General features: G+C 39.1%; 1 protein-coding gene across 5 annotated transcripts in view; it reads left to right on the forward strand.

Annotated features, from left to right (window-relative positions):
• The window catches only part of bcar3 (BCAR3 adaptor protein, NSP family member), an 84,008-nt gene that overhangs the window by 53,169 nt on the left and 2,853 nt on the right, over positions 1–27,986 (forward strand). For 4 of the 5 annotated variants that reach the window (XM_028027005.1, XM_028027006.1, XM_028027008.1 and 1 more), the window contains 11 exons: positions 1,379–1,421; positions 19,323–19,451; positions 21,141–21,266; positions 22,404–22,520; positions 23,198–23,427; positions 24,177–24,277; positions 24,583–24,717; positions 25,635–25,775; positions 25,866–26,416; positions 27,360–27,475; positions 27,563–27,734. In XM_028027005.1, coding sequence (XP_027882806.1) covers positions 1,379–1,421; positions 19,323–19,451; positions 21,141–21,266; positions 22,404–22,520; positions 23,198–23,427; positions 24,177–24,277; positions 24,583–24,717; positions 25,635–25,775; positions 25,866–26,416; positions 27,360–27,475; positions 27,563–27,734 — 1,861 coding nt within the window. Of the gene's footprint in view, positions 1–1,378; positions 1,422–12,096; positions 12,293–19,322; positions 19,452–21,140; positions 21,267–22,403; positions 22,521–23,197; positions 23,428–24,176; positions 24,278–24,582; positions 24,718–25,634; positions 25,776–25,865; positions 26,417–27,359; positions 27,476–27,562; positions 27,735–27,986 lie in introns of those variants that run through there. The other variant, XM_028027009.1, reaches the window with a different exon arrangement.

A 27,986-nucleotide genomic window follows, 5' to 3' on the forward strand; every position in this document is an offset into this window, starting at 1 on the left:
TCACATGTACTAAAATCAAAAGCTGTTTCAATCAAACGGATCCTGAACCTTGAGGCCCCAGAGGCTCCAGCAGCTTCTAATAACTGTTTGCTGCTTTTTAAGAGCATTTTAACAGCTGCTCTCTTAATCAGATGAATTTGTCTAACAGAAAAACTTCCTCATTCTGCCTTTATCTGTACAAACCATTTTTGTTCTGAATCAGCCACAAATCTCTTCACAGTACGATAACACTTCAGTTTTCGTTAAATATCTAATGTTTTCATATCTTGTCATACGGCACTACACTATCTGATGATTTTCGTCAGCAGAGATCCTTTCTCTTTCCCATATTGCTTGAAACCTGTGGCCTGCTTAATAATGTGGAACATCCTTCTTAAGTAGATTTCCTTTAATTGAGCTCATCAGACACACTAATCAACCAGCTCTCTGAAATTCATTATAGTGATTCAAAGAGTCCTGACACACAAAACCATCTATACATTTAATAGCAACACAAAATATTTAATCTTTATGACACTTAAATCCAATTTGCATAATAATTTGGATCACGGTGTTGATCCTTTTTTTGAAGGACAGTTTTGTTTACAGACTTTGTAATTCATTTTGTTTATTGTTTATGTTGGTTTGGTTTCTTTATTTTGGATATTTAAAATGTCTTCCAGTTCCAGTGTTAAATGTTCATTAGAATTTCAAGTTTATTGATCTTTGAGAAATATTTCATGTATTATTATTACCCTTATAATGCTTTAAAATAAACTCAAAACAACAATATTATTGTTTATGGCTATAACTTTTTATCGTCCAGCAAAATGTGTATTTTTTTATTTTCTCTAGAAACTAGACCAAGAACACTTTGTGTTTTTGCAGTGTGGGTGATTTAAACTGCTCCAAGATAAAACTGCTGCTAAATGGGTTGTTTTTAAGGCAGTTTTTAGATGAAAACTCTACTAAAAGCTGGTGCTTCTGCTTAAAGTGTGTGTGTTTGTGTGCTGTGACCTCTGTGTGGAAGTGCCAGCGGCGTACGAACAGTAGGCGTGCGGCTGTGATGCGTGTCACGGTGGGGGAGGAGTGAGAGGCGGTCGGACGTGTTTACCGCTCAGAGGACGGACCAGAGACTCAACTTTAAACTCCACAGCCCAGATGGTTTTTGGTTTCATTTCTCTGAAACTTTATGGAAAACATTTGCAGTTTTGGGTTTTCCTAACCATGGTTTGGACATACATGGACTCATAGAGCAGCTGTTGAAATGTTTCGGGCATCAGCCGAAGTAAAAGGAGCAACATCAGCACCAGTTAGAGTCACCTGAACCGAGCCTCCGGGTCCGACCCATCGGGATGTTTTCTCTGAACCGGACTCTCTCTCTCTCTGTGTTTCCCAGGGATCCTGTCGCCGCTCTGGATGCTGCTGTCGACTACGTTAAGGTAGGACAAAACACACATTTTATCTGGGCAGTGAAAAAAGAGGGAAATGTCTGCGGAAATTAAATGTTTGTATCAATTATTCCAAAAACTAATTCATTAACAAATTATTTCTTTTTTTTCTTTTTATTTTTGCAGATGAACTGTTTAAATTGATTCTCTTGGTGATTCTTTGTTTTACTGTTCAAATTGTGAGTTTTTAGTGTAAATTTGGTGTAAAACTGTCTCAGTGCTGCCCTCTTTGGGTTGAACAGGGACTTCTGCGGTTTCAGTTTTTGATTCTGTAATTTGGATTTTCATGCAAAGTAAACAATATTAAAAAACAAACTGTTGGCTACTTTACACACACTCCTCCCAACTTTAGTTCTAAAACATTGGCAGCAGTGTCAGTCAATGGCCATTAGCTGAATAATTTAAACTCCTGGAGGACCACAAAATTAATTTAATTAAAAATTCATTCATTCATTTAATTCACAAAAATGTGTTTGTTGTGAATATTTTGTAGATTTCTTTTATATAAAATCTATTTATCATTAAAGATTCAAGGGCTTTTAACAAGCTCTTATTTCTTGCTGACAAATTACTTTTCAGTTAGTTTTCTCTTATTTCAACTCTACTCAGGATATTTGCACTTCACCAAAAATACTTGGTAAGGTTTTGTGTTTTTGCAGTGCATTTGGTTGGTTTTACTGTTCTTTAGCTTGAGGTCAAGGACCGAGCAAAATCATTTCAAGGACCACAAATGGCCCCCAAGCCACAGTTGGGACATTAAATTATGACCTAAATGCTTCGCAGGTCACATGCGGCGCTACATGAGTTAAACCGATCACCTCTCAGTGTTCAGAGACGTTGATCCGATATCTGCTGGATGATCAGGATAATTCGCCCCTAAATCACACAATCTGACTCTCTGCTGTCGGCTTAACGCAGCTTTGAATCACAAACACACACACACACACACTCACACACACACACACCACCTGAGTCTCAGCTTTCAGGGACAGAGAGACGATGTGATCGTTCTGTTGGCATAGCATCATTTGGCAGACATGTGATATTCTTTATGGCCTTCTGTCAAAGTACGACATACAGTTCCAGTTACATGTTCAGTTCGCAGCATTTAGTAAACTCTACATGCTAATAGTTGTGATGCTAGAACACAAAACCTCTACCCAAACAACCAGTTGGCATTTAGGCTGAAAGTTCGGTAGAATCTGTTCGATTTAGGACCAAAATTGAAACATTTGTTTAATTTTTAACGGCTTTTTAAAGGATTTTTCCAAACTTGTTCCCCTCCTGGCCTGTGGGGGCGCTGCACCAAGAGCCACTGAAGGAAACGACACAAAAACCTCAGAAGACACTGAACACAACTTCCTTCTTCACCAAATGTAAACAGAAAAAGAGTAGCGCCAGATTTTAGCGGTTGTAGGATTTCTCTCTCGTCTTTGATAAAAAACCATGAGCCATTTCTCTCCCTAACGCTAACCTAGCGCGTTTGTTTTGGTTGTGTTTACCCAGAATGCCCTGCGCTGTAGTCCACTTCCTGCTTTTGGAGCGGTCTCTGGTCCTCTTGGTATTCACATATGCATGCAAACCGAACCAGAGGTTTGCAGGCGGACCAGAGTTAAAATCTTTGATTTCTCCTCCCACTGATTAAATGAACAAATTAAAGGTTGGAATTTTCTAGATTTTTTCATTTTAATGTAATAAAATAGAAAATAATTGAATGTAATTAGAGATGCACCAATCCGATATTTTAACATCTGTATCAGTCCTGATATGGAAACCATTGTTGATCGGGTATCGGTGACACTGTGCCTGAACTGTCAATGTAGATCTATTCTGTCTAGTTCTATGCTTCGTGCTCCGAGCTTTATTATTTATTTTACGTTATATCCAGAATTTCTAGCTGTACTTTCTGAACCGTTAGTTGTAGTTTATTTTTACATATTAGGTAGTGAACCTTTTGATTTAGTCAGTTTTAGTTTATTGTTTCTGTTACTTTGACTCTTCTACTCCTGACTGAACAAGTTAAAGTTGTTTTTACATGTTTGCAGCTTGTGAAGCCGTTTGTGTGTTTGAGTGAGATGTTCTGGTGCAGAGTTATCAAATATGTCTGTGTTTAAAAAAAGGAACGTTTAAAGTAAATTTAGTGCAGTTTTTCTGTCTCAGATCGGTGTTGAAACCTCAGATATCGGCATCGAAAGTGAAAAAAGTGGATCGGTGCATCCTTACTGCATCAGTATTTTATCAAAACACTTTCCTAACTGCACAGATGCTGGATGATTTTTTTTATTTTTAACACTTTGGTGTCTCACCACCTGATCCTTGAACCATCTTCATCACTCCATCGTCATCATTCCCTCCATCTGTTGGCTCGTATGCGTGATGCTGCCACCTGAGTGTGAAAAGCAAACCCAGTTCTTCTCACTGGTCAAACTGGGGCTGTGAGTCACTGGTGTTTGTGTGCTAGCTGCTTATCCAGCCACTGTATCCGTTGTGTTGCATAATAGGTGTGAAAATGTGGCTGCCAGCTCTGCCCTGCAGCTCCAGGTGTGTTTGAGTTTTTTTGTTTTTTTTAAAGCAGCTGGAAACGGACAGGTGAGCCACCGACAGCGACGGTAAAACATGCAACATGTGATTATGAATGGATGTTTTCAGTGCAAGGAAAGTCGTTTTCACAGAACATTTGCATTAAATTATCTAGAACTGAAACGATTAATCGTGATTAATCGTTTATTAAAATGATTTAATAATTGATTGTTAGTAGCAGCCGTAGATTAACTGGATTAAAATTGGATTGGAACCTCATTGAGAAATAAATTAATAACCCGCTCCAACATGACTGCTTAGCTAGATAAATATAGAGCTGAATCGATTAATCATGATTAATTAATTATTGAAATAAGCGTCAACTAATTTAATAATTGATTAATTGTTAACTGGATTATACAGACTCACAAAAAGAGCATTTTGTGAAAAAACCAAACATTCTGAGCAGCAACTGAATCAAAACTGTACAAAAATATATACAAATATATATATATACATGTTTCATCCAAGATTTTAAAAAATCCTTTGATTAAAATTCTGTTTTTGAGGTTCTGCTATTATAAATATTATGACTGAAAGTTGAATTCTGCATTCAAGAGGATAAATCTGGGAATAATGTTAGACTATAGGTTGTTTTTTTAGCTGCAGATATCATAGACTAATGCTACGTTTTTCCATTTTAGGCAATAAAATGTTAATTTCCTTATTAAAAAATAAATTTAATTATTTGTTTTCTTTTAATATATTTCTAACATTAGATAAAAGTTTCAGTGGTGAAATAAAAACTTTGCAGAATGTGTCAATATTTGATCCGATTAATCATCAGAATAATCGATTCCTAAAATAATCATTATCGCAATATAACTGCTCTTGAATTTCTGAAGATTTTAGATGCTAAAACCTGCTTTTTATCTGATTAGCTTATTCCCATCGTCAAATGTAAAAGAAGTTTGTCCGTATAGTAACTTTTAAAAATCTCTGCATGAATATTTTCAGATAATTTTGAGATTTTTGGGGCTTTCCAGTAGTTTGATGTCATTTAGTGAATTAAGACATCAAAAAGCACTGGAATGAGTAGTTTCTACTCAGGGAGAAACGACACTATGTGGTTATTGTCAGTGTTCATCCTCAGTTAAATTACTGTTTTTTCCGGTAATGAGCAGCTGGGGGAAGCATGACGGCCTTTCATGACAAGTTGATTTATTGGTTTCTTCACGATTCTTCTCTTTTCTCCCACTTTTCTTATTCTCTTTCTTTCCCAGTCAGAGTTGAAAGCAGCTCTGCAGCTTTAGAGCTTTAGAAAACAATAATGCTCTCTGTGCACAAATATGCAAGTGTGTGTGTGTGTGCGTGTGTGTGTGTGTTGTCTCAGGTTGCAGCAGCGCACAAAGAGAAACTAATATACACACAAACTGCAACAGAACAGCTACGTTACAATTTATCTCAGTTTGCAGCTCAAATAAATATCCATATTCTTCCGTATGAAACTCAGTTTCTATTTTAAGGTTGACTGAAAGGTTTGCGGGAGGGCGCCATCTGGTGGCCGTGTGGAGGTACTACCAAACTGTCAGAGCGCGTCTGGTTTAGCCGTCAGTCTCGGTATCAAACATCCACTGCTGGGATTTATTGCTTTAATTTCGTAATGGGGCAAGACTTTAAGCTGTAAATGGAGACCAAAATGATTATTATTCAGCTCCACCAACGAGTTTGTGGTGGATCTGAGCTGATCAATTAAATCTACAGATAAATGAGTTTTATAAGATCTCTTATTAAATTCTGAATATTATATTATCCTGATAAGTTTTTAGATTGTTTTGCCACTTTAATATTTATTTAAACCAGAATTTGTTCAAACTTCAGACTTAAGAGGAAAAGAAGTTGTTAAATCGTTGTCAGCAATATTTCCAAATCTGTTCACATTGTGTGGTTAAAAAAAAAAAGCTTGTGTATTTAAATATTTTTAAGTTTACTTATTTCACAAAGATCTGTACAGTAGACATACAGAAGTAAAGCAAGTGTGGGCGCATTTCTGCTAATCCACTAAAAGTGGAGCTAATTTTACGTTTAACATTTTTGATAACTTTGAAAACATTTAGCTTCCCCTACATTGAATTTTTCTAAAATGCTAGTTTGCTTTGTAGTTTTGTATAGAAATAGTGTTTTAGCATTTCACTAAGTATCATAGCGTTTTAGCATTAGCAAAGCTAATGTTTATAATTACTACAATAAGGTTAGTGCAACTAACGTTTTAGTTAGCAGAACCCACCACTGACCAAAAACAAAGAATAAAAATCTAAATTTTTCGATATGAAGTGGGTTTTTTGCATTAAAATGTAATTATTTTTGATTTGCAACATAATATTCTGGGGGTTTTGTCCAGTCGTTTTGCTCAGGTTAAACCACTGACATAAAAACACGACTTCATTTTGACTTTTAGTTCTCAGTCTTTATTTTTAAAATATTTCCCCCCAAAAATAAAATAATTGCAGAATATATTCTCTTCTTCAAAGAGTTTGTAGTGAATGGATAAATGGATAATCTGGGCCACATTTGATAGATTTTGTAAACTATTTTCTGAAACGTTGTGATGTCAAAACAAACAATATTACCTTACAAACCATAACTACATGAGCACCCAAATGAATTAAATTATTTAAATATATTTTACTTTTTGTGTGTTTCCCCTCTTATACTTTAGGAATAAACATAAATCCACCAGCAGGGAGTTTTGTCTGCAGCGTTCTTGTTTGTGTGTCGTAGTTTTGTTTAGTTTGAGTTGGAAAATCTGAACTATTTCCGGATATAGTTCAGATATGTGATGTAACTGTTCCAGTAAGTGCAGTGACATTTCTGCTAACGGTGTGAGGTCGAGTTACAGCGACGTTACGAGTCAGTGACTCATCACAACCATCACAGGAGCCTGATGAACGCCGCCGCCGCCGCCGCCTTCAGGCCGACGCTGATACTGGATTATGATATAATGCTTTGATGACTCACAGCAGTTTGGATTTACAGAAATACAAACTACCTGCCTGAAGCATCTTGGCATTAAACATCGTGTATTTACTGATTTTACTTTGCTAACTAATCTGTCCTGCTGCTTTTATAACAGTTGTTCTTACTTAAAAAATGTATGCAAACTTTTCCCACAGAACGTTTTAGTTTGCATTAAAGTAACTGACTTTGTAAAATTGACTTATGCAACTTTAGTGAGCTTAACTTATGTTAACTTAGTAAATGTGAGCATCTTGTAGCTACTTAAAACATATGAAAACATTTGGTTTTTTTTGTAAATGTAAATAAAGTCTAACTTATATATAAGAATTACTTTATTGAAAGTTCCTGATTCCTGCTTTGCTTTTAATTTGCTGCTCTACTCAAATTTTGACAGAAAATATAGAAAGCAGTGATATTTTGATCACATTTTTTTCTGTAAAACAAACAAACAAACAATTGTGCTTGTTTTCTGACAACAGCTCCAGTTGTGCTTCGGGATGCAACACCAAGAAACTCAAACATTTTCTACACAAAGAACAGAACAGAACAGTTTTATGTTTCCAGGCTTGATGTTTGTTTTGTGATTATTAATAAGTGATCACTGTGGTAGTTTAGCTACCACTGCTATTAGCTAAGCTAACACAGCAGGTGGTAGAATAGCTACCGCTGCTATTAGCTAAGCTAACGCAGCAGGTGGTAGATTAGCTACCGCTGCTATTAGCTAAGCTAACACAGCAGGTGGTAGATTAGCTACCGCTGCTATTAGCTAAGCTAACACAGCAGGTGGTAGATTAGCTACCGCTGCTATTAGCTAAGCTAACACAGCAGGTGGTAGAATAGCTACCGCTGCTATTAGCTAAGCTAACGCAGCAGGTGGTAGTTTAGCTACCGCTGCTATTAGCTAAGCTAACACAGCAGGTGGTAGATTAGCTACCGCTGCTATTAGCTAAGCTAACACAGCAGGTGGTAGATTAGCTACCGCTGCTATTAGCTAAGCTAACACAGCAGGTGGTAGTTTAGCTACCGCTGCTATTAGCTAAGCTAACACAGCAGGTGGTAGATTAGCTACCGCTGCTATTAGCTAAGCTAACACAGCAGGTGGTAGTTTAGCTACCGCTGCTATTAGCTAAGCTAGCACAGAAGGTGGTAGATTAGCTACCGCTGCTATTAGCTAAGCTAACACAGCAGGTGGTAGATTAGCTACTGCTGCTATTAGCTAAGCTAACACAGCAGGTGCTGGATTAGCTACCGCTGCTATTAGCTAAGTTAACCCAGCAGGTGGTAGATTAGCTACTGCTGCTATTAGCTACGTTAACCCAGCAGGTGGTAGATTAGCTACTGTTGCTATTAGCTAAGTTAACACAGCAGGTGGTAGATTAGCGACTGCTGCTATTAGCTAAGTTAACCCAGCAGGTGGTAGATTAGCTACTGCTGCTATTAGCTAAGTTAACCCAGCAGGTGGTAGATTAGTTACTGTTGCTATTAGCTAAGTTAACCCAGCAGGTGGTAGATTAGCTACTGTTGCTATTAGCTAAGTTAACGCAGCAGGTGGTAGATTAGCTACTGCTGCTATTAGCTAAGTTAACACAGCAGGTGGTAGATCAGCTACTGCTGCTATTAGCTAAGCTAACGCAGCAGGTGGTAGATTAGCTACCGCTGCTATTAGCTAAGTTAACACAGCAGGTGGTAGATCAGCTACTGCTGCTATTAGCTAAGCTAACGCAGCAGGTGGTAGTTTAGCTACTGCTGCTATTAGCTAAGTTAACACAGCAGGTGGTAGATTAGCTACCACTGCTATTAGCTAAGTTAACAGAGCAGGTGGTAGATTAGCTACCGCTGCTATTAGCTAAGCTAACGCAGCAGGTGGTAGATTAGCTACCGCTGCTATTAGCTAAGTTAACAGAGCAGGTGGTAGATTAGCTACCGCTGCTATTAGCTAAGCTAACGCAGCAGGTGGTAGATTAGCTACCGCTGCTATTAGCTAAGTTAACACAGCTAGACTGCTGCTCTATTTATTTTCTGTCAGAGTTTGTGTTTATGTCGCCTTTTTTTATTTTTTAACTGAACCAGAACACAGAATTCTGCTGCACATCTACATGTCAAGGTTGTCATTGTCAAGCTAGCATAACTGACCTGTTTCCCTGATCTTGTTTTTTTATTTAATTAAAACATTTTCCTGACGTTATCTGGTTGTCATAGTGTTGACAATTAGTAGCAAAACACTGCGTCCTTTTACCTTTTATATATCTGGCGTACGTTTAAACCTTAAACTTTAAGGTTTAGCGTGTTATGTTGACAACTTGACAGCTAAAACCAGAGGTTGTCATCATATGGGAGAGGTTTTTTATCTTACCCAAAAATTCACTGGAGTTTCATTGTTACCAAATATGACCAAAGTCAAGTTTTCTTTTCCAATGTAATGCAACACTACAATTTACTTTTTCCATTAATATGATACAAAATGGAAGAAACTTCCCAATTTCTCCAGCTAGAGGCAGAAACAGCTTCGTTTCCCTCAGTCAGTTCATCAGAAACAACCAACATATAGAAATAGAAAGATTTGAGTCGATTCCCGTCCCTCCGATGCATTCCTGGACCATTGGATATGTGTATTTTAAGGTGTACATTCAGCCAAGCTGGTGATTTGGGGCTGCTGTGGTCAACAGTGGAGTGTGTGTGTGTGTGTGTGTGTGTGTGTGTGTGTTGTGTCCTGGAGAATGTTGGACATGCATTTCCTTCCTGTATCGTCGGAGAGTTCACGCTGTAATTAGAGTGGGAATATTCCCCCGGCTCGGGTGTCTCCCTCTGTGTTTGCCGGCAGAAACGTTGTCTTGTTTCGCTGCGTTTTGAATTTCCATCTCTGTTGCTTCGCCTTCCATTCGCAGCGAGTTTGGTGGGAAAGTTGGGGCTGTAATTGCTCAGCAGTGATTTAGTCATAGCTATTCATCAGGGCAGAAAGGGAGAGAGGGACGTTTGATCTCACTTTGAAAACTTTTTCTGGGCTATTTTCAAAACACAAGAGCTGAGTCATTTTCTAAAAGAGCACAGAAAGATCTAAACTAAAAGATCTTAAAATACATTTCTCAAAAGAGAAAAACGGTCTTTGTTATTTATATCTAATAGCTAAAAGCTGAAAAGTTCAGGGTTTTCCTGCTTTTTTCTGGTGTTTTTTTTCTGATCTCAACTCTTTTTGAATTGTCTGCACTTTGCATGTACAGGGAGTTGGAGGAGATGGAGGCCTATTTCAAGATCCGTAAATCTCTTTCTGTGAAATGTGACAAAACAAAAACATTTTTTCAGTGGCAGCATTTCCATTAAAGCTGCAGCGTTTAACTTCTGTAAAAAATCATTTTTACATATTTTTTAAAAGTGTCCAATTGTTTTGTGACAGATAATCTGTGAAATGATTGACTGCCGATTGATTGTCATCTAAAGAAATGCAACAGTCCTGACCAAAAACAACCAATCAGAGCCCCGAGGCGGGCCTAGCGCTGTCAATCATCCTTATGTAGTCACTACTAAATGCTAACGGTGGAGAAATGGCTTACCGTTCCAGAAAAACTGTTTATTCGCTGTCATTGGTAGTCTTGCTAACTAGCCTTAGCATTCACAACATGCTATGCTAGCTGCAGTATAACAGAGAGCAAGGGGGAAGTGGAACGAGCAGCGCCATCCCACTTGTAATTGACAGCACTAAGCCCCGCCCTCTGGCTCTGATTGGTTGTTTCTAGTTAGCACTGGGATAACGTAGAAGAGATCACACTAAACAGTTTTAATAAATATGTAAAAAATAAAATATTTTTTATATAAATAAAAGTTAAATACTGCAGCTTTAATAAGAAATGAAATTTAAATCACGTGAAGAAGCTTCTTCATGCGATAAGTCAATAAAAACCACAGCAGTGACAGATGTAAACAGTTACATTAAATATATTTTTAATTCCAGCTGCAAAAACAATGTGAATCAAGGAAAAGTTTTCTGGTTTTCATTATGATTTAGTGATGCATTTATGGTAAAACAATCCTAAAATCAACTTCTGGGCCTCAGAAAGGTCTACTACTAAATTAAGTACGTAATTATTTATTTTTTCTGAAATGGGACTTAAATTACATTTAGACATTTTAAGTTTGTATATTCAGTCAACTTTTTATTTTATTTACTAAATGCTATTTTATTTTCTGGAGAAATACACAAGTGACATTTATTTGTTAAATTTGTTGTTATTGATGAATTAATAGTGTAATTTGTGTTGAGGCAAAACTCCAAGGCTGAGGCGTTTATCTTCCCCACAAGATTTTTACTCATTAAAATATGAATGTTTCATTCATCTAATGTCGCATATTAGTCAGTAATTAATCATTCTTTCTTTTTCTTCTTTGTCATCCTCCGTTCTTTTTTCTCTCTTCTTTTATTTTATTCTTCAGGGTGTTAGAAATGTTTCTGATTGTCACTGAAAACTGATTTATAATGCTACTAACTTAAAGCAGCTTTTTTCTGTTTGCAGTTATAAATACTTTTACTCATAATCCTTTGAAGATGCACTGATCTCCTTAACTTTGGGTGATTGGCCAATATTTGCATGTGAAGCCGATCTTATCCACTGATCTTATTTATCTTAGAAACGATCTAAAAACATTTTCTGTCTTCTTTTTCTCTTCCATTAGAGAGATTTTATTGACAGACTGGTCCACCAGGCCAGTTCACAAATGTTGCCAACTCAGCGACTTTCTTACTACGACGTTTTAGGCAACAACAAAAAAATAGAATTGGCCAAAAAACTGCAGACAGTGCATCCCTCTGCTTATGAATTTTACAACTTTACATTTTGAAAACAGTTGATGTAACAAAGCTGTGATCTGGGATCATTTCAGCTGCTTAGTAAGTAAGAAAAGGACTTTTGTGCAGTGCAGCTTTTTTTGTCCTGCCATGTTTTTTCCAGAGGAGATGAGGGAGATTTGCCACCGGGCCACTCCCAGGCGATCCACACTCGGCTGGATCAAACCTCACCACACGGTCGTTTCTCTGCTGCACATGAGGCCCGGAGGGGGCGGGGCTTAGAGGGGAAAAAGTGATGTAAAGGATGAGTGGAGCAGAGCGAGAGTTCACTCTGCAGGGGACTGTGGAGCAGAAAGATCCAGGGTCTCTGCCATGGAGGTTTCTCTGCAATTTGCTCATTTGAGTTGAGTTTTTAGTTGTCAGAAACCGGAAACGTTGCCGTCTGTTTGGTTGCATTTTGGAAACGGTTGTGATGACGGAGCGATGCAACTTGAAGGCTCTGTCAGCGGCTCTGTGTTGCTTCTACCACAGGAACTCGGTCATCAAGGTGAGACGAGCTTTACCTTCTTCATCAGAAGAAAAAAATCTTCTTTCTGAAGCTCCTTTGATCACTGGTTGCAGTTTATAGCAGACCACAGGAAACTGACCAGTCCACTTAAAGCAGGGGTCCAAAGTGCGGCTCGCGGGCCATTTGTGGCCGTTGGAGTGATTTTGTGTGACCCCCAAATGCAAATCAAGAATTAAGCAAATTTTGTGCAGATGCAAACTTTATATTGGTAATCAGGGTACAATTATAATCAGTTCGATTTTCTTGCAGTAGAAAATGTTGAGTTCAACAAAAAGTATTTGTCTTTTTATAACCAAACTTTTACAATAGAGAATTTTACTGAAAAATCAACTATGTTGTGCCTAAATCAGCCTAAATCAACTTTGATTTAGCATATTAGCTAAACATGTCAGCCATGTTTAATAGTTAAACATGGCTAATATCTTTCAATATTACATATTTAGTTCATTAAACATGGCTAAGCATTAGCCATGTTTAATATTTAAAATGGCTAATGTTTAAATATTAAATATGGCTAAAGTTTAATGTTTAAACATTGGGCACATTTAATATGTAAACATTAAACATGGCTAATGTTTAGCCACATGGCTAATGTTTAAACATGGCTAATTACTAGCCATGCGTAATATTTAATTTATTAAACTTGGCTAAATATAGCAAATGTTTTTGAAAGAAAGTGACTCAAATATTTTTCTTGTAACTGAATAAATTTGTTCTTCAAGCCCAAAATGATTTGAAAACCAGATGAAATTTTCTTTAATGCAGAAAATGTTGAAGTTTTGAATCTATAAAAAATAAAATCAAATTTTTTGCAAAAATTACTTGAGTTTATTTTAATATTTCTATTATCATTTATTTTATTTTATTCTTTTTTTGTTTTTGGTTAACTTTTGTCTCGATGGTGTTGGCCCACAATGCAAAAACACAAAATCTTACCAAGTATTTTTTTTGTCTGGTTTCTGCAACTTGTGGGTCATTAAGACGCATCTCCTTCACTGTTGTCAGTTTGGCAGAATAACTTATTTCATCGAGCTGGATAACTGGTTCTGGGATGCTAACAACATGCTAGCTAAAGTTAAGATGACAAGATAAATGCCAGTAACCATGGTAACCAGTTTAAATGCGGCCCGGCTCTTTCTGCAGTCAAGTAGCGTGTCCATCCGCCGTGTTTACAAACAAATAGTCCGTCTGTCTGTCTTGTTGTAACTTAATGAAGATGAAACCAGAAGTCATTGGTCAGACTTTGTGTTCCTGCAGCGTCCTGATCACGCTGAATGCTCCTTCTCTTTCTGAACACTGCGCTCTTATTGCCGGGTCCAGACGACCCGCATGAAACCCACCTGTGTGACTGTCTGGCTCAGAGTGTGAGATACATGTTGACCTCATCTGTAACGGCCGCTGGCGGACAGACGAGGCAGTGTGCCGGGATGAGCCGGAGCTGATGGCCGGCGGCCGGCGCTGCGTGACGTCAGTGAGATGTATAAACGTCACTGAGTCAGTGGGTGAAGTCGGGCTGTGCAGCAGCTTCTGTTCGGTTCGGTTCTGTCAGATACACCTGTGGTTAAAACAGAAATGAAGGAAACGGATTTTAGTCTGCAACATGAGGTCAGATTACCAGAGGAAACTCACATTATGCTTTTAAATCTTTCTTTTCCACATTTAAAGGTGCTGTACGCAACTTTTATTTTAGGAAAAATGTTTTTTTGCATATTTATTGTCATGTTGTGACAGTATGAGACAGAAAATCTGTGAAAAGATCTTTCTCCACTTCCTCCCTGAGCTCTGAAAAAATGCACCAAAAAGCAACCAATCAGAGCCAGCAGGCGGGTCTTACCGCTGTCAATCCACATCATGTACTCGCTGCTAAATGCGCTAATGGAGGGGAAATCTTAGTTACATGAAAACTGTAACTGTCGTCGATGGTGGTCATGCTAACTAGCATGGCTATGCTAGCTACACACATATTATTGACACAACTATTACAAGCTGTGCTAGCTACAGCATAGCAGAGAGCAAGGGGAGGAGAGAGAGTGATTGACAGCGCTAAGACCCGCCCCCTGCCTCTGATTGGATGTTAGAACTGGGAGGAGACAGAGGAGCTTCATTCTTTTTTTTTATTACAAAAAAATAAGTCACAATATGAAGAGAGCTTGAACAAAGTTGTGAAAAATATATTGTTTATAAAAGTTACATACTGCAGCTTGAAGACCAAATATTTTGGGCCAAACTTGTCGAATCAAAAGTATTTAAAAAATATCTTTTTTTTGTTGTTTTTTGTTTTGTTTTGTTTTTATGTAGCAAAGGAAAGTTATTTACCGTCGATCCAAAACATAATAATGTTTTTACATGTTTTTTTTAAAAGCATCTAGTTTTCAAACTATTTTAGGTTCTTTTGAGCAAATTTATTCTCAGTTTTAAAAACAGGTTTTGGGTCATTTCCTTTCAAAAACGTTGCTATTTTTTCCAAGTTCAATGCATTAAATAAAAACTGATTTAGGTGCTGAGAGACATAAAAATATCAGATTCGATGTACGTGACCCTGTCTAGCTGTTCTGCAGCAAATACTAGTTAAAAATGTAACAGGGAACAGAGAAAACTGAAAGGAAAAAATGACCCAAAGATGATCTACTCAGCAGTGGAGAGACTAAGTGAAGCTTTCCTAGCGACTGTAAATACACAACAAAAAGCATTTAAAGGCTAAAAAAAGTAATATTTTATGACGTTTTTGAGAATCTGATGGTAAAAGTAGAAACTATTTGAATAAAACCAGAATTAGTGGTGAAACTCAGCACCAGAGCATCACCTCCTTTGGGTTGGTATTCTAGTAGCTCTTCCACCCCGTCCTTCATCTGTGCTGCCGTTTGTCCTCGCGACCCAAACAGCCAGAGGACTTGTTCCGCTCCCTTTATTCTCCTCCGTCTGTCTCCTTGGGAGGTCGTCAGTTTTCTGTGCCTCACAAATCAAAGCTTATTCCTTTCAAACCAAAGTAAAATATCACAACAGATTACATGAGATGGTGTTTCACTTCATTTACTTAAATGTTTTTTGTTGTTTTTCTGTCTAAAACTTTACACCTTATCCATCCAAGATAGAGGAATGTTGCTATAAAATTGAAACTGTCACAAAATGAAAATAACCCTGAAGATTTCTAACCCTGAGGCACAAAAACCTTTCACCTGGCAGAAAGTTCATTTTCCCATATTTGTATGTTTGAAACCACAAACTTCAGGGGTCACATGATGACATTTCTGAAAATCACCTTTCGACCCCCAACTTGACCTCTCATGACCCTTTGGGGTTCCCGCCCCCCACTTTCAGAACCTCTTCTCTAACAAACCTGTGAGGCTTTCAGAGTAAAGGGCAACGATGTGGAAAAGCTCAAGAGGTTTGAAAACTGAAACTGTTAGTTGGAGTTATTTTTATTTAAATCTTTTTTTAAAAAAGAAACAGAATCATCGTCTTGATGTGAAGTTTATTTAATAAAAAGAATAAATAAATAAAGACGCATTTCCTGTGGAAATAAACTACAAAATATGTGTTTATAATACATAAGAGGTGAAAAACTTCACTCCAGTAAGAGCAGAGATGCATCAAAACAAAACTAGAGCTACTCCTAAAAATACATTCTTTTCAGAGAACTTTGCTCCAGTAAATGTAACTGAATAATTGTCACTAGTTTCTATCATCTTGGTGTTCAGAGATGATTCCTCTGCAGCTGAGGAGTAAAATACTTCCTGGTTTAATCACAGGAAGCTTCAGGTAAACAGGAAGTCCCTGATGGTCGATCCACAGTCATTTAGTCTCATCAGCTTTGATCAGGATTGTCCAATTACTGTCCTTAAAGGGCCGGCGCCCCTCATGCTTTAGATGTTTCACTGCTTCAGCACAAACAAATTCCTTCAAGCTTCTCAGAAGTAAAAAAAAAAAAAAAAAGTTGTTTCACAACGAGAAGGTTCCGCTGAGTAATCAAAAATATCTTTTTCTCTGTATTTCTGTTTTTGCATCACCTCTGGGAAATCATTAGGAAACTTTTCAACAATTGACAGGAAGACGAATCCTTAACGCTCCTGATGACGAAACTCTGATTTACAGTGAAAGAAGCAGAGATGAGACGTTTTAAATGCCAAACGTTGGGCTGCAGTAAGAGAAGCACAACTTCAACTTATTTAATACTGAAAAATAATTACACCATCAGACGGACCAACATATAAAGTTATGTTAAAAATCTTTTTTAATATCTTAAGGACCAAAATGAAAATAATTTTGCTCTGGTTCCTTATTACACTTGAAATAAGAACAAAAAATTTGTTTACAAATAACTTTTCAGCAAAATACAGAGGCTTGTTTTAAGTAAATAATTCCTTAATTTTGATGAAAAAGTTCTAGTTCCACTGGTGCCGTTACCTAGCAACCCCGGCCAAACTCAGCACGTTGCCTAGCAACCCAGTTCTAGTTCCACTGGTAGATTATCTAATTTATAACAAGACATTCTTCCCATGTCATCAGTGAAATAATCTGCCAGTGGAACTGGAACTTTTTTAAGGAATTGTTTTTGTTAAAACAAGCTCCTATATCTTTTATGAAAAGTTACTTATAAGTTATTTTTGTCTTATTTCAAGCGTAATAAAATATCGGCTCTAGAAACTAGACCAAAACTACTTGGTAAGATTTTGTGTTTTTGCAGTGTAAAGCTGATTCTGACATCATTTGTCACTTTTAGTTGGACTTGGAGGGTAAATAAGTCTGAGTTGGTTGTTTATGCTTCAGTTCATCTGTTGCAGCAGATCAGCCTGTCAAACACTTTCAGTGTTGCTAATGTTTGTTTTTCTATCTTTTTCCTTCAATTTCTCCTTCCTGAATCCCTTTGTCGTTCTTCCTGCACATGAACTATCAGTGATCTTCCATTCATGACTTCATAAGTACAGAGAAACGTCGACTCATGGCGTCTCTTCATTAAACAGCGAGCGCAGCTGCAGGTGGAAAGACGTTTTTTTATTATTGTTGTGACTGTTGCAAAAACTGGAGGCTTCACACGTGGGGGAACAATCATTAAATCAGCCAGATTACTACAAAAATAATCCATGACACTTAAGGACTGAAGCACAGAAAGAAAACAGTGAGGAACCTCTTCCTGGTTGAGGATGTGAAGCTGCTCTTATCTTTCATCTGTTTCATCACATTTTTTTAGATTCTCCAGAAACGTCCTGACAGAGAAAGAGAAACTCCACCTATCTCAAGCTTTGGGAGTGTTTTGCGTCACTCCCACTCGCTTTTGTTTATGTGCGTCAGGTGGAGGTGTGTGTGGAGGCGGGCGGGGGACGTCATATGACGTCGCACAAGGTGAGGCAGAGCGGCGGAGGGACAAAACCTCTGTGGAGGCAGACAGAGAGAGAGTGTGTGAAATGGCGTTTTATTTGTGAGTCAGCAGCGTGTGTGTCGACGTGTGTGTGATGAAGGAGGGAACGATGCAGAGACCCAGCAGCTCTTCTGTAAGTCTGTCTGTTTTTTGGTAGAAATACTTTCCTTCCGTTTCTACTTTTACTTAAAAGTAGAAAAACCGGAATGTGTTTTGGTAGATATGCGTCTCAAATCCACAGAGGAGTAGAAGGGAGAGAGTCCGAGTTTTGGATAAACCCAGGGGTGTCCAAACTTTTTATCATGACTCATTTTATTTTATTGTTTTATTTTAATATGACAGAGGAGAGAAGGAGAGCTGAGGGGAAACGTACATGAAGGATCATTCCTTCACGAAAGTGCTTCACATCATAAAATCATAAAACCGTAATCAAGTTTATTGGGAGCCGCAAACAAAACCCTAAAATAAAACGCCGTTATAAAAACCATAAAGCGTAATTATTAACAAATGTTGGAGTGGTTGATCAGAAGCGACTCTGACCAGCTCAGTTTGAGGTCTGGGTTTAAAGTGTGTCAGTGTTTCGGCTGGTTTGCAGTTTTCTGGATTTTTTTCTGGGGATGCAGAGCAGAACCAGAAGACCTGAGAGGTCTGGACGGTTGCTATGACGACAGCTGATCTTTAAAGTATTTTACTGCCAAGCCAGTAAAATACATAAGTGATTTATAACTAACAGTTTTATTTTATTTTAAAGTTTATTCTCTGACACAAAGCGACTGGATGCTGAAACATTCGTCATTTTTCCTGGAAATGTTCCTCAGCTGACGGAAGGCCGACTTTGTAACCGTCTTTATGTGGCTCTGAAGGTTCAGGTCAGAGGTCAGCCTGATCTCTAGTTTCTAACTGAAGCTATTCTAGATCTATGGCTTTTTAAAAGCCCATCTAGGAACAAGTGCTGTGAATCAGCTGTTGCTGCTGCACTATGATGCAAACGTGGGATTGTTTTGTTCAGTTTGTCTGTCGACGTGAGTCTGTCCCTACCAATAAACTTACAGTAAAAATAATTAAATATTAGCTGTACTTTGTTCCTCTTAAGGTGAAAGATAAAAACTTTGGTTTTGTGTCTGTTCTGGCTCATCCACACATCGATCTGCTCTGAGCCAGTTTTTCATAAGCGTTTCTTCATCAATATTAAGGAATCATTGACTTAAAACAAGCTCCTATATCTCACTGAAAAGTTACTTGTAAGTTAATTTTGTCTTATTTCAAGAGCATTAAGATATTTGCTCTAGAAACGAGATCAAAATACTTGGCAAGGTTTTGTGTTTTTGCAGTTGCTAATGTTTTAGTAAGTGTGTTTTTGTAATGTTTTCTCTTTTTTTGATGTTTATAATTGTAAAAGAAAAAAAAAAGGATAATGGGGATCCAAATTAACAAAAAACCAAACTTTAAATAAATTAAAAATCAGTTTCTTTAATGGATTTCCAAATACAAATACAAAAATACAAATTTTGTATAAACCTGAACCAAAGAAATGAAAGGATTAAATCAAAGTAGTGAAACTGAAGGACCAACATTTCTGAGTGAATAAAGCTGTGAATGGATCTCTGGCAGACACAGATTTCATCTGAACGGTTCCTCCTGTTCTCCTCCCAGTTCTCCAGGGACCAGTTCATCCTGGACTGTTCGTTGGAGAAGCTCCGCAGAGAGCTGGAGGAGGAGCTGAAGATGAGCAGCGAGGAGCCCAGGAGTCACGCCTGGTACCACGGCGCGATTCCCAGACAGGTACAACACAAAAACAGAGACACTCCCTTTAAAAGTCCAGTTGGAAACCAGTTGGACCAGGCCGGGTGTTATTAGCCTGCAGCGCTGCGACTGCCGGCAGATTACTGGGTGTGTTTGGACCCCAGCAGAGGGGTTGCTCCTCCAGGCTGCCTGCCGTACAGAAAGCTTTCTGTATGCGTTTGTTTGTTGTGCTGGATGGCTGTGTGAGGGAGGCTGTGTTCTCCAGGGCTGAGATGTAATCGCTTTTAATAAGCTGCTTCCTTTGGCTAAACTACCATTACACTCTAAACAAACAGCGGCCTAATTAAAGCCCTGAGTCCGGCATGAAGGTTTGTGTGTTTCTGTGGGAAAGAAAAAGAGTGAAAAGCTGCAACTGAAACAGAGAAACACAAGAAAACAGGGCAAAACAAGCCTACACTGCAAAAACACAAAATCCTACCAAGTCAATTTGGTTCAGTTTCTAGTTCAAATATTTAGTAAACTTGAAATAAGAGAAGACTATAACTATGAGCTTATTTTAGCTAATTAATTCCTCAATAATGATATTTGTTTCAGATTATTTCACTGAAAACATGAGGAGAATGTCTTGTTAGAAGTCAAATAATCTGCTGGTGGAACTAGACCTGGGTTGCTAGGTAACGGACTGGACTTAGCTGGGGTTGCTAGGTAACGGGCTGGACTTGGCTGGGGTTGCTAGGTAACGGCGCAAGGCCTGTCACTTGTGAAATAGGTTAAATAATCCCCCATTAAAACTAGTACTTTTTAAAAATCAATATTAAGGATTTATTGACTAAAATATCAGCCTCTATAACTTTCTGTAAAATCTCTTGTAAGTTAATTTTATCTAATTTCAACTGAACTAAGATATTTGCATGAGAAACTAAACAATAATACTTGGTAAAATATTGTGTTTTTGCAGTGTAGGTGGCTGGATGGAAATAAAATTTCTACATGTATAAAATGTTCAAAAAAAAAAACAAAAAACTTTTCTCAATAACAACACTGAACAATTTAATTTATACTTTTATTTTTAGAGACAATCTTCATAAAATCGCCCTGATTATCCGCTCTCTCTCTTTCTCTCTCTCTCTTTCTCTCTCTCTCTCTTTCTCTCTGTCTCTCTTTCTCTCCTAGTAGAAACACGTTATAGTTATTTAATTTAATGCTATCATAATGCTCAGGTCTACGCATTGACACTGTAAAAATTGCTTCTTTGGGAATCAGTAATACAAAATACGATGAGTGAAATCCAGATATAAGGAAAATATTTAATTCAAGAAACTTTGCAATTCAATGTTTACATCCTGTCACATTTGGGCAAAAAGGTCTGACCTGTTTCTGCTGTGTGGATCAAGTGTCGGTTACAGTTTATGTAGCAGAAAAACATTACAAAAGAAATTTGATTTAAAGTGAAACTGAAAAATGATAGTTAATCTGAGCCGAGGGAAACAACCAGAGCTAAATGTGTCTTTCCATCCAGACAAATTAAAGTTTAAAAACAGCGTTGAACTTGTTGACACGTCAGTGAAAAAGAAAACTAACATTTTAGAGCATGTTAGCCGTGCAGAGCAGCCGGCGCTGCGCTCATAAAACTGGTTCCAGCCACCCAGACCACCATCATCAGATTTAATGAAACGTTTGGCCTGCAAACAGACGCTGTGTGTTTGTGTAACCGCTCACGACCTGCAGGTCGCAGAGAGCCTGGTGCAGCGTGACGGAGACTTCCTGCTGCGGGATTCGCTCTCCAGCCCAGGGAGCTACGTTCTGACCTGCCAGTGGAGAAACGCCGCGCAGCACTTTAAGATCAGCAAGAAGGTACGGAGACTCAGTCCGACTTCAAGACTCGGATTTTATTATGAGATCTTTCCATGATCGCCAGCTTCCACAGCATGAAGTCATTTCATCATTTGGGTTTTATTTTCTGTTTGACTTTGCAGGATTAAACAAACATACAAAAAACACAAACTGTTTTAAGTCACTGGTGTCCAAACCTTTTTGCACCATGGATCAGATTCCCACAGCAGGACAAACTCAGGAGCCATATTGTCTTTCCAACTAAAGACGCAACATTATTTCCTTTTTTTATGTTCTCAGTGTGGGAAATGATTAGGCAACTTTTTTTCTCAACATTTTGAAAAACATTTTTGGACTTTTAAAAAAATTTTTTTATCTTTTTTTACTTTTTTCCCAAAATTCTGACTTTTTTCCTTCAATCAATTCAGAGTTTATTGAGACCAAAAGTCAGAATTTTGAGTTTGGTGTCAGAATTATTTATTTTTTCAGTAGCTCTAATCCTATTTTCTGTAACTCAGTAATAAATTAAATATGAAATATTTAATTAAATATGAAATATTTAATTTAAGCAGGCATTAAAACGTTCAGTGGCCGTTTGTTGTTTTAATAAATGATAGACTGTTTCCTCATTTTTCTGGTAATTTTTTTCAGTTTATTTGATCTAGAAAATCTTTTAATTTATTACCAGTGACAAAATCTGAACTTTCTTCAGATATTTATGACCCTGATTACCATGATATTAAAATCAAAATAAAACACTGATATCAAAAGAAAAATACTTTGTGTTTCAGATATATTAGAATTTAATTGCAGAACTAATTTAAATTCTCATGCTAAAAACTTACAAAAGTGCCCACTGAAGGTCCAAGTTTGTACCATTGTTGAATTGAAGTTGGGGGCCACACGAAATTGTTCCAAGGGCCACAAATGTCCCCCGGGCACAGTTTGGACACCCCTGTGTTTAAGTGATCTGATGAATTCATCAGAACGTTCAGCTTCAAGGTGTCAAACAGCATTCCACTATATTCCTAATAAAAGCAAACTCACGTTGTTTCTCTCCAGCTTTAAGTCATATATTATCATTAATTTGACTATTTATACTCTGCAGAACCACGTTTCTTGTTTTGTCTGAAGTTTTGTCTGTTTTGACTCATTCAGATGGTGATCCTGAATGAAGCGTACTCCAGAGTGGAGTATCTGTTAGATAAGGAAGGATTTGACAGCGTTCCTGCACTCATCAGATACTATGTTGGCAACAGGAAACCCGTCTCACAAGTTGGTTTTACAAGCTACAAGTTGTTCTAATGTTTCTTCATAATTCATATGTTCAGTCTTGACCAGTTGATATTTATGTAATAAATGTGGAAGTGTTTAATAATTACATAGATTTCAACAAAATGAATTCCAGTTTTCTTTTACATACAAAAGTCTGAAACTGGAACCTTTGTATTCATGTGTTTCTGATACGGCATTAAAATCTGATGCACAAGTGACATCCGCTAATGACAAAAACGTTTTTCTTGGCTCACTGGGGATTCATTTTAGCTTCAAAATCAACAGGATTGGACCGTTTTGAAGCAAAAGGCTGTTGTTGTGTTCAGAAGGAGTTAGCCTAGCAGCAGAGCTACTCAAGCCAGAAATAGCATCTCAATGCTAAACATGTAGCAGCAATGCTAATGTTAGCAACCACATTTCTAAGGCTTGAGCAGTTGAATAATCTAAATAACAGGTTAAAAACAATAAATATCTTTCTTATTGAGCTCATAAATCTGTTTATTTAATAATTTTGCAGCAAAAGGTGTTTTTGAATTGAAGTTGTTGCTTATTTTGTCGAATAAAATGTGATTAATTGATAACAGGCCATGTAATAAACTCAAGTTAAAATCGTAATTGATTCCCACCGCTGGTTTTGATGGAAAAAATAAAACCACAAATCTTTCTCCCCACTCAAGGTTGTTGGTGCCATCATCTTCCAGCCGATCAACCGAGCGTTCCCGCTGCGCTACTTGGAGGAAAAGTACGGACTGTCGAGCAACCACAAAGAGGCGGGGCTGATGGTGCAGGAGAGGCGGAGCCAGAACCGCCTTAGCCTCAACATCACCAACGGTCACGACGGCGCGCACAACGTCCACGACGGCCATCATGGCCAGGACAACGGCTTCGTCCGCGGCGCCCAGCTGAGGTCTGCGCACCACAAACTCACACAAACACGCAAATCTAACACCAAACCTCCAAATTCCTCCGTGGATTTAATTAGGTGTGTTTTATTTTCACTAAGTTGCTTCGTTTTAAACCGTCAGCTGTGTTTAAATAGCAGAAATAATTCACTTTTTCTAGTGAGATGGCTAAATACTCTCACTTTTTCTCCAGTTTTGCTCAAACCCTGAATCTGACGGTGCAGTGAGACTGATTTCAGCGCTTATATCTGTGTAACGATAATTTGTGGTGTGTGCATCTAAATCTCACAAATGTTCGCTCAATTCATATTCTGACGTACTCTGATAAACTCTTCCTCTGAACTCAACTCCGGTTTTTCTGCTCCTTACATATGGAATGCCAGAAGGGCCAAAAATAGCACAACATTTGATGTGTCTTTCTCACGCAAAGTATATTTCTTCATACTTTGCGTGAGACAAATCGAGGAAAATACAAAACTAAATGTTAAGATTTAGGAAAAACAAAAGTTTAGTATAATTGAAGCCTAAGAATGTGTAGCTAAGCTTTCAAATATGCTTACTGTTTGCATTTCAGGCAGTATCTCTATATTTCTTGAGCTGCTATGTAAAATATTCAATAGTTTTATATTAGTTTTTACAGATAGACCCAGTCAACTCATTTTCCCCACTTTACCTCTCCAGAGGGAACCCAAAGGGTTTTCAACAGTCCTGAGACATGTTTACATGTAAAGTTTTCCTTTCCTCTTCCTGTCAGGTTGAAAGATCGATGCGGCAGTCAGCCAGCGAGTCTCAATCAAGTCCAGGAGAAGCGACGTCCCCTGAAGGCGCACCAATCGGAAAGCTTCCTGCCTCTGGGTAAGAAATGAAAAACATTAGCTTGCTTCACATAAATGTGTATTTTGGTCCGAAAATCACAAACTTATTAATAGTAAATACTAAAAACTAACAAGATAATTGAGCTAAACATTAAAAATTTGTTCTGCTAGTGCTAAAGCGCTAAACTAATAGAAGATGCTCAACACAATGAGCCCTTCAGTGTGAAAGCAGGATTTTTTTCCACTAAGCTGATCTTCTGTATAAAACAAATTCATGTTAAATCCAATTAATGACGTGTTATTAAATTTATTTTTTATAACTTTGGCATCTTTTTTCCTCCGTAGGAACCAAACAGCTGCCCCAGCAGTCCGCGGACCCGCTGCTCACCAGCCCCGGACCAAAGTCTCCGGTGTTTCGGACCGGCAGTGAGCCGGTCCTCAGCCCGTCAGCCCAGCGTAGATCTGCAGAACCTTTAGCAGGTAATCAGATATCTTTATATGAGCTCTTAATATAAGAAAATATATTTTTACTGTTTTACTTTTATGTAGTAATAACAGTGTTTAAGCTTAGGCTCACTCAGATCTAAAAATCAAAAGCAGAAAACCAAAAGAAAACTCAAAACTCACTATTTCTAAGAACAAGGGTTTGTTCACACCAGCCCTGTTTAATCCGATTTAATCCAACTCTGGTCCGTTTGCCTAGAAAGTCCGGTTCAGTTTGAGTAGGTGTGAATGCTAATCAACCAAAAAATCTAACTCTGGTCCGCCGACAAACCACGCTTTCGGTTCAGTTGAAGTGAACTCTGGTGCGATTTGAATCCATATGCAAATGCCAAGCGGAACAGAGACAGCTCCAAAAGCAGGAAGTGGACTGCAGTGCAGGGAATTCTGGGTAAAAACAACTAAAACAAACGCATGAGGCTAACGCTAGCGGGAGAAATGACTCGTGGTCTTTTACCAACGACATAAGAGAAATCCTACAACCGCCATTTTTGTTTACATTTGGTGAAGAAGGAAGTTGCACTCAGTGTCTCCTTCACAGGTTTTTGTGTCGTTTCCTTCAGTTGTTCTTGGTGCAGCGCCCCCACAGGCCAGGAGGGGAACAGGTTTTATAAAGGTTTTTTTTGTTTGTACAGTGCTGTGTGAAAATGTGTCAAATTTTGCAATTTTGGTCCCAAATTGAATCGAATCTACCAAACTACCAGGTGTGAGAACTCCCTAAATCAATTCTGGACACATTTCTGGTTCAGATCTGACTGAAATAAATATTTTCATCTCACTTTAAGGCTGTAAAATCTCCTGTGAAGGTTAATATATTGCTGTCAATTTAAATTTACTCTTGAAATTAACTTGTGTGTTTTGTTGATAATAATATTAAAATCTGAATGTCGCTGCAGGTCAAGCGATCCGTGGTTCTGACAGCCAGCTGTGTCCCAAGCCGCCTCCCAAACCGAGCAAAGTGCCCCTGACCCGGCTGCCCCTCATGCCGTCCTCTAGCAGCTCTGGGGAAAACCCGGCTAATTCCAGGAGGAGTGGAGGTGACAGCTGGATGTTTTTCCACAGATGTAGCCCATTTATTCAGCATTCAAGTATAAAAATCACAGATGGATGTGTTTCTTCCTCTGCAGCTCCGCCTGTTCCTCCTGCGAAGCCCCAGAAATGTCGACATTTTCCTCTTACGGATTCCCGCGGTCCGTCCAGCTGTGTGGTTTCTCCTCCTGCAGTTGTCCAGTGTCCGGACTCGGAGCTGTCGTCAGGAAGGACGGAGGGGCTGAATCCGAACCCAGCCAACCTCCGGTCCTACAGCCCACCGGAACCGGACCGGGACCGCCACACTTCGCAGAACCCGTCCACATCGTGTGGCTACGTGGAGCTGCTGAAAACCGACGGCGAGGCTGCGGGCCGGAAAACGCTCGACAGAAGCTCCTACCACCACGCCATCGCCGCCTTGGAAAGCACGAGCGAGGAAGAGGAGGAGGAGGAGGAAAAGGCGAGGCGTGGGTTTCTGCGGCCGGTTCTGGAGACGGAGTCGGCGTTCAGGCCGGCGGAGTTCGAATCACGTCTGCTGCCGCCTGAAAACAAACCGCTGGAGATGGCGGTGCTGAAGAGAGCAAAGGAGCTGCTGCTCAGCCACGACCACCAGAGCATCGCCACACACCTGCTGATGGCCGACTGCCAGGTACACACACCTCACACACACCTGCTGATGGCCGACTGCCAGGTACACACACCTCACACACACCTGCTGATGGCCGACTGCCAGGTACACACACCTCACACACACCTGCTGATGGCCGACTGCCAGGTACACACACCTCACACACACCTGCTGATGGCCGACTGCCAGGTACACACACCTCACACACACCTGCTGATGGCCGACTGCCAGGTACACACACCTCACACACACCTGCTGATGGCCGACTGCCAGGTACACACACCTCACACACACCTGCTGATGGCCGACTGCCAGGTACACACACCTCACACACACCTGCTGATGGCCGACTGCCAGGTACACACACCTCACACACACCTGCTGATGGCCGACTGCCAGGTACACACACCTCACACACACCTGCTGATGGCCGACTGCCAGGTACACACACCTCACACACACCTGCTGATGGCCGACTGCCAGGTACACACACCTCACACACACCTGCTGATGGCCGACTGCCAGGTACACACACCTCACACACACCTGCTGATGGCCAACTGCCAGGTACACACACCTCACACACACCTGTCACCGTTTACCGTTTAAATTATTTTATCATTCAAATACCAAAATTTCCACTGAACTTTATATTTTGATTCGTCTGATGATGTAATATTAATCCAAACTGTTCAGTTACTAATTACTTTTTACCAAATACTTTTACTCTTACGTAACGTTTGGACTGCTACTTTTTACTTTTGCTTTTACTTCAAATATGTTGAAGTAGTACTACCATTACTTCTGGTTTTGGTTTCTCTCCTCTGTCAGAAAATGGAGACAAAGTTGTTGAGGCGTCAAATGAACCCGACAAACACGACGCAGATGTTTTTCCACTGAGTGATGAAATATAACTGAATTTCTTCTTAAGAGCTTCTTGTAAAAACGGTTGTTGCTGGTTCAGGTGGCGCGGATCCTGGGAGTGACTCCTCAGGTCAAAGGTCGGATGGGCGTTTGTTCGGGTCTGGAGCTGGTGACGCTGCCGCACGGCCGCCAGCTGAGGCTGGACCTGATGGAACGGTAACCATGGCTACCGCAGCGCCTTGTTTTTATTGGTGACGAGTTTTATGATGGCAGCATGATCAAAAACCCAAATCCGTCCCCCAGGCACCACACCATGGCGATAGGCGTCGCCGTGGATATTCTGGGATGCACCGGCACCGTGGAGGAGCGGGCGTCCACCTTGAATCGCATCATTCTGGTTGCCATGGAGCTGAAGAACGCAGTCGGCGATCTGTTCGCCTTCACGGCCCTCATGAAAGCTCTGGACATGCAGCAGGTAACAGAAACACGACGTTCACATGCAGACTGAACAAAATAACGTTACAAAAAGAAAAAATAAAATACTACTTTAAATTTTACGGCTCCTTTAAAGCTCACCAATATTTCATGATTTAAAATCATCATTCAATTCATTCCAGTTTCAAACTCATCTTTATCTAGCTAATTTTCAACTTTTGAAACTCAGAAATTTTCATGTTTTTTCTCAGACTAAAGTCAAAATCAGAGTTTTTTTCTGGCAAATTTTTGA

Source organism: Xiphophorus couchianus, chromosome 9 (genome assembly GCF_001444195.1).
Source record: "Xiphophorus couchianus chromosome 9, X_couchianus-1.0, whole genome shotgun sequence".
NCBI lineage: Eukaryota > Metazoa > Chordata > Actinopteri > Cyprinodontiformes > Poeciliidae > Xiphophorus > Xiphophorus couchianus.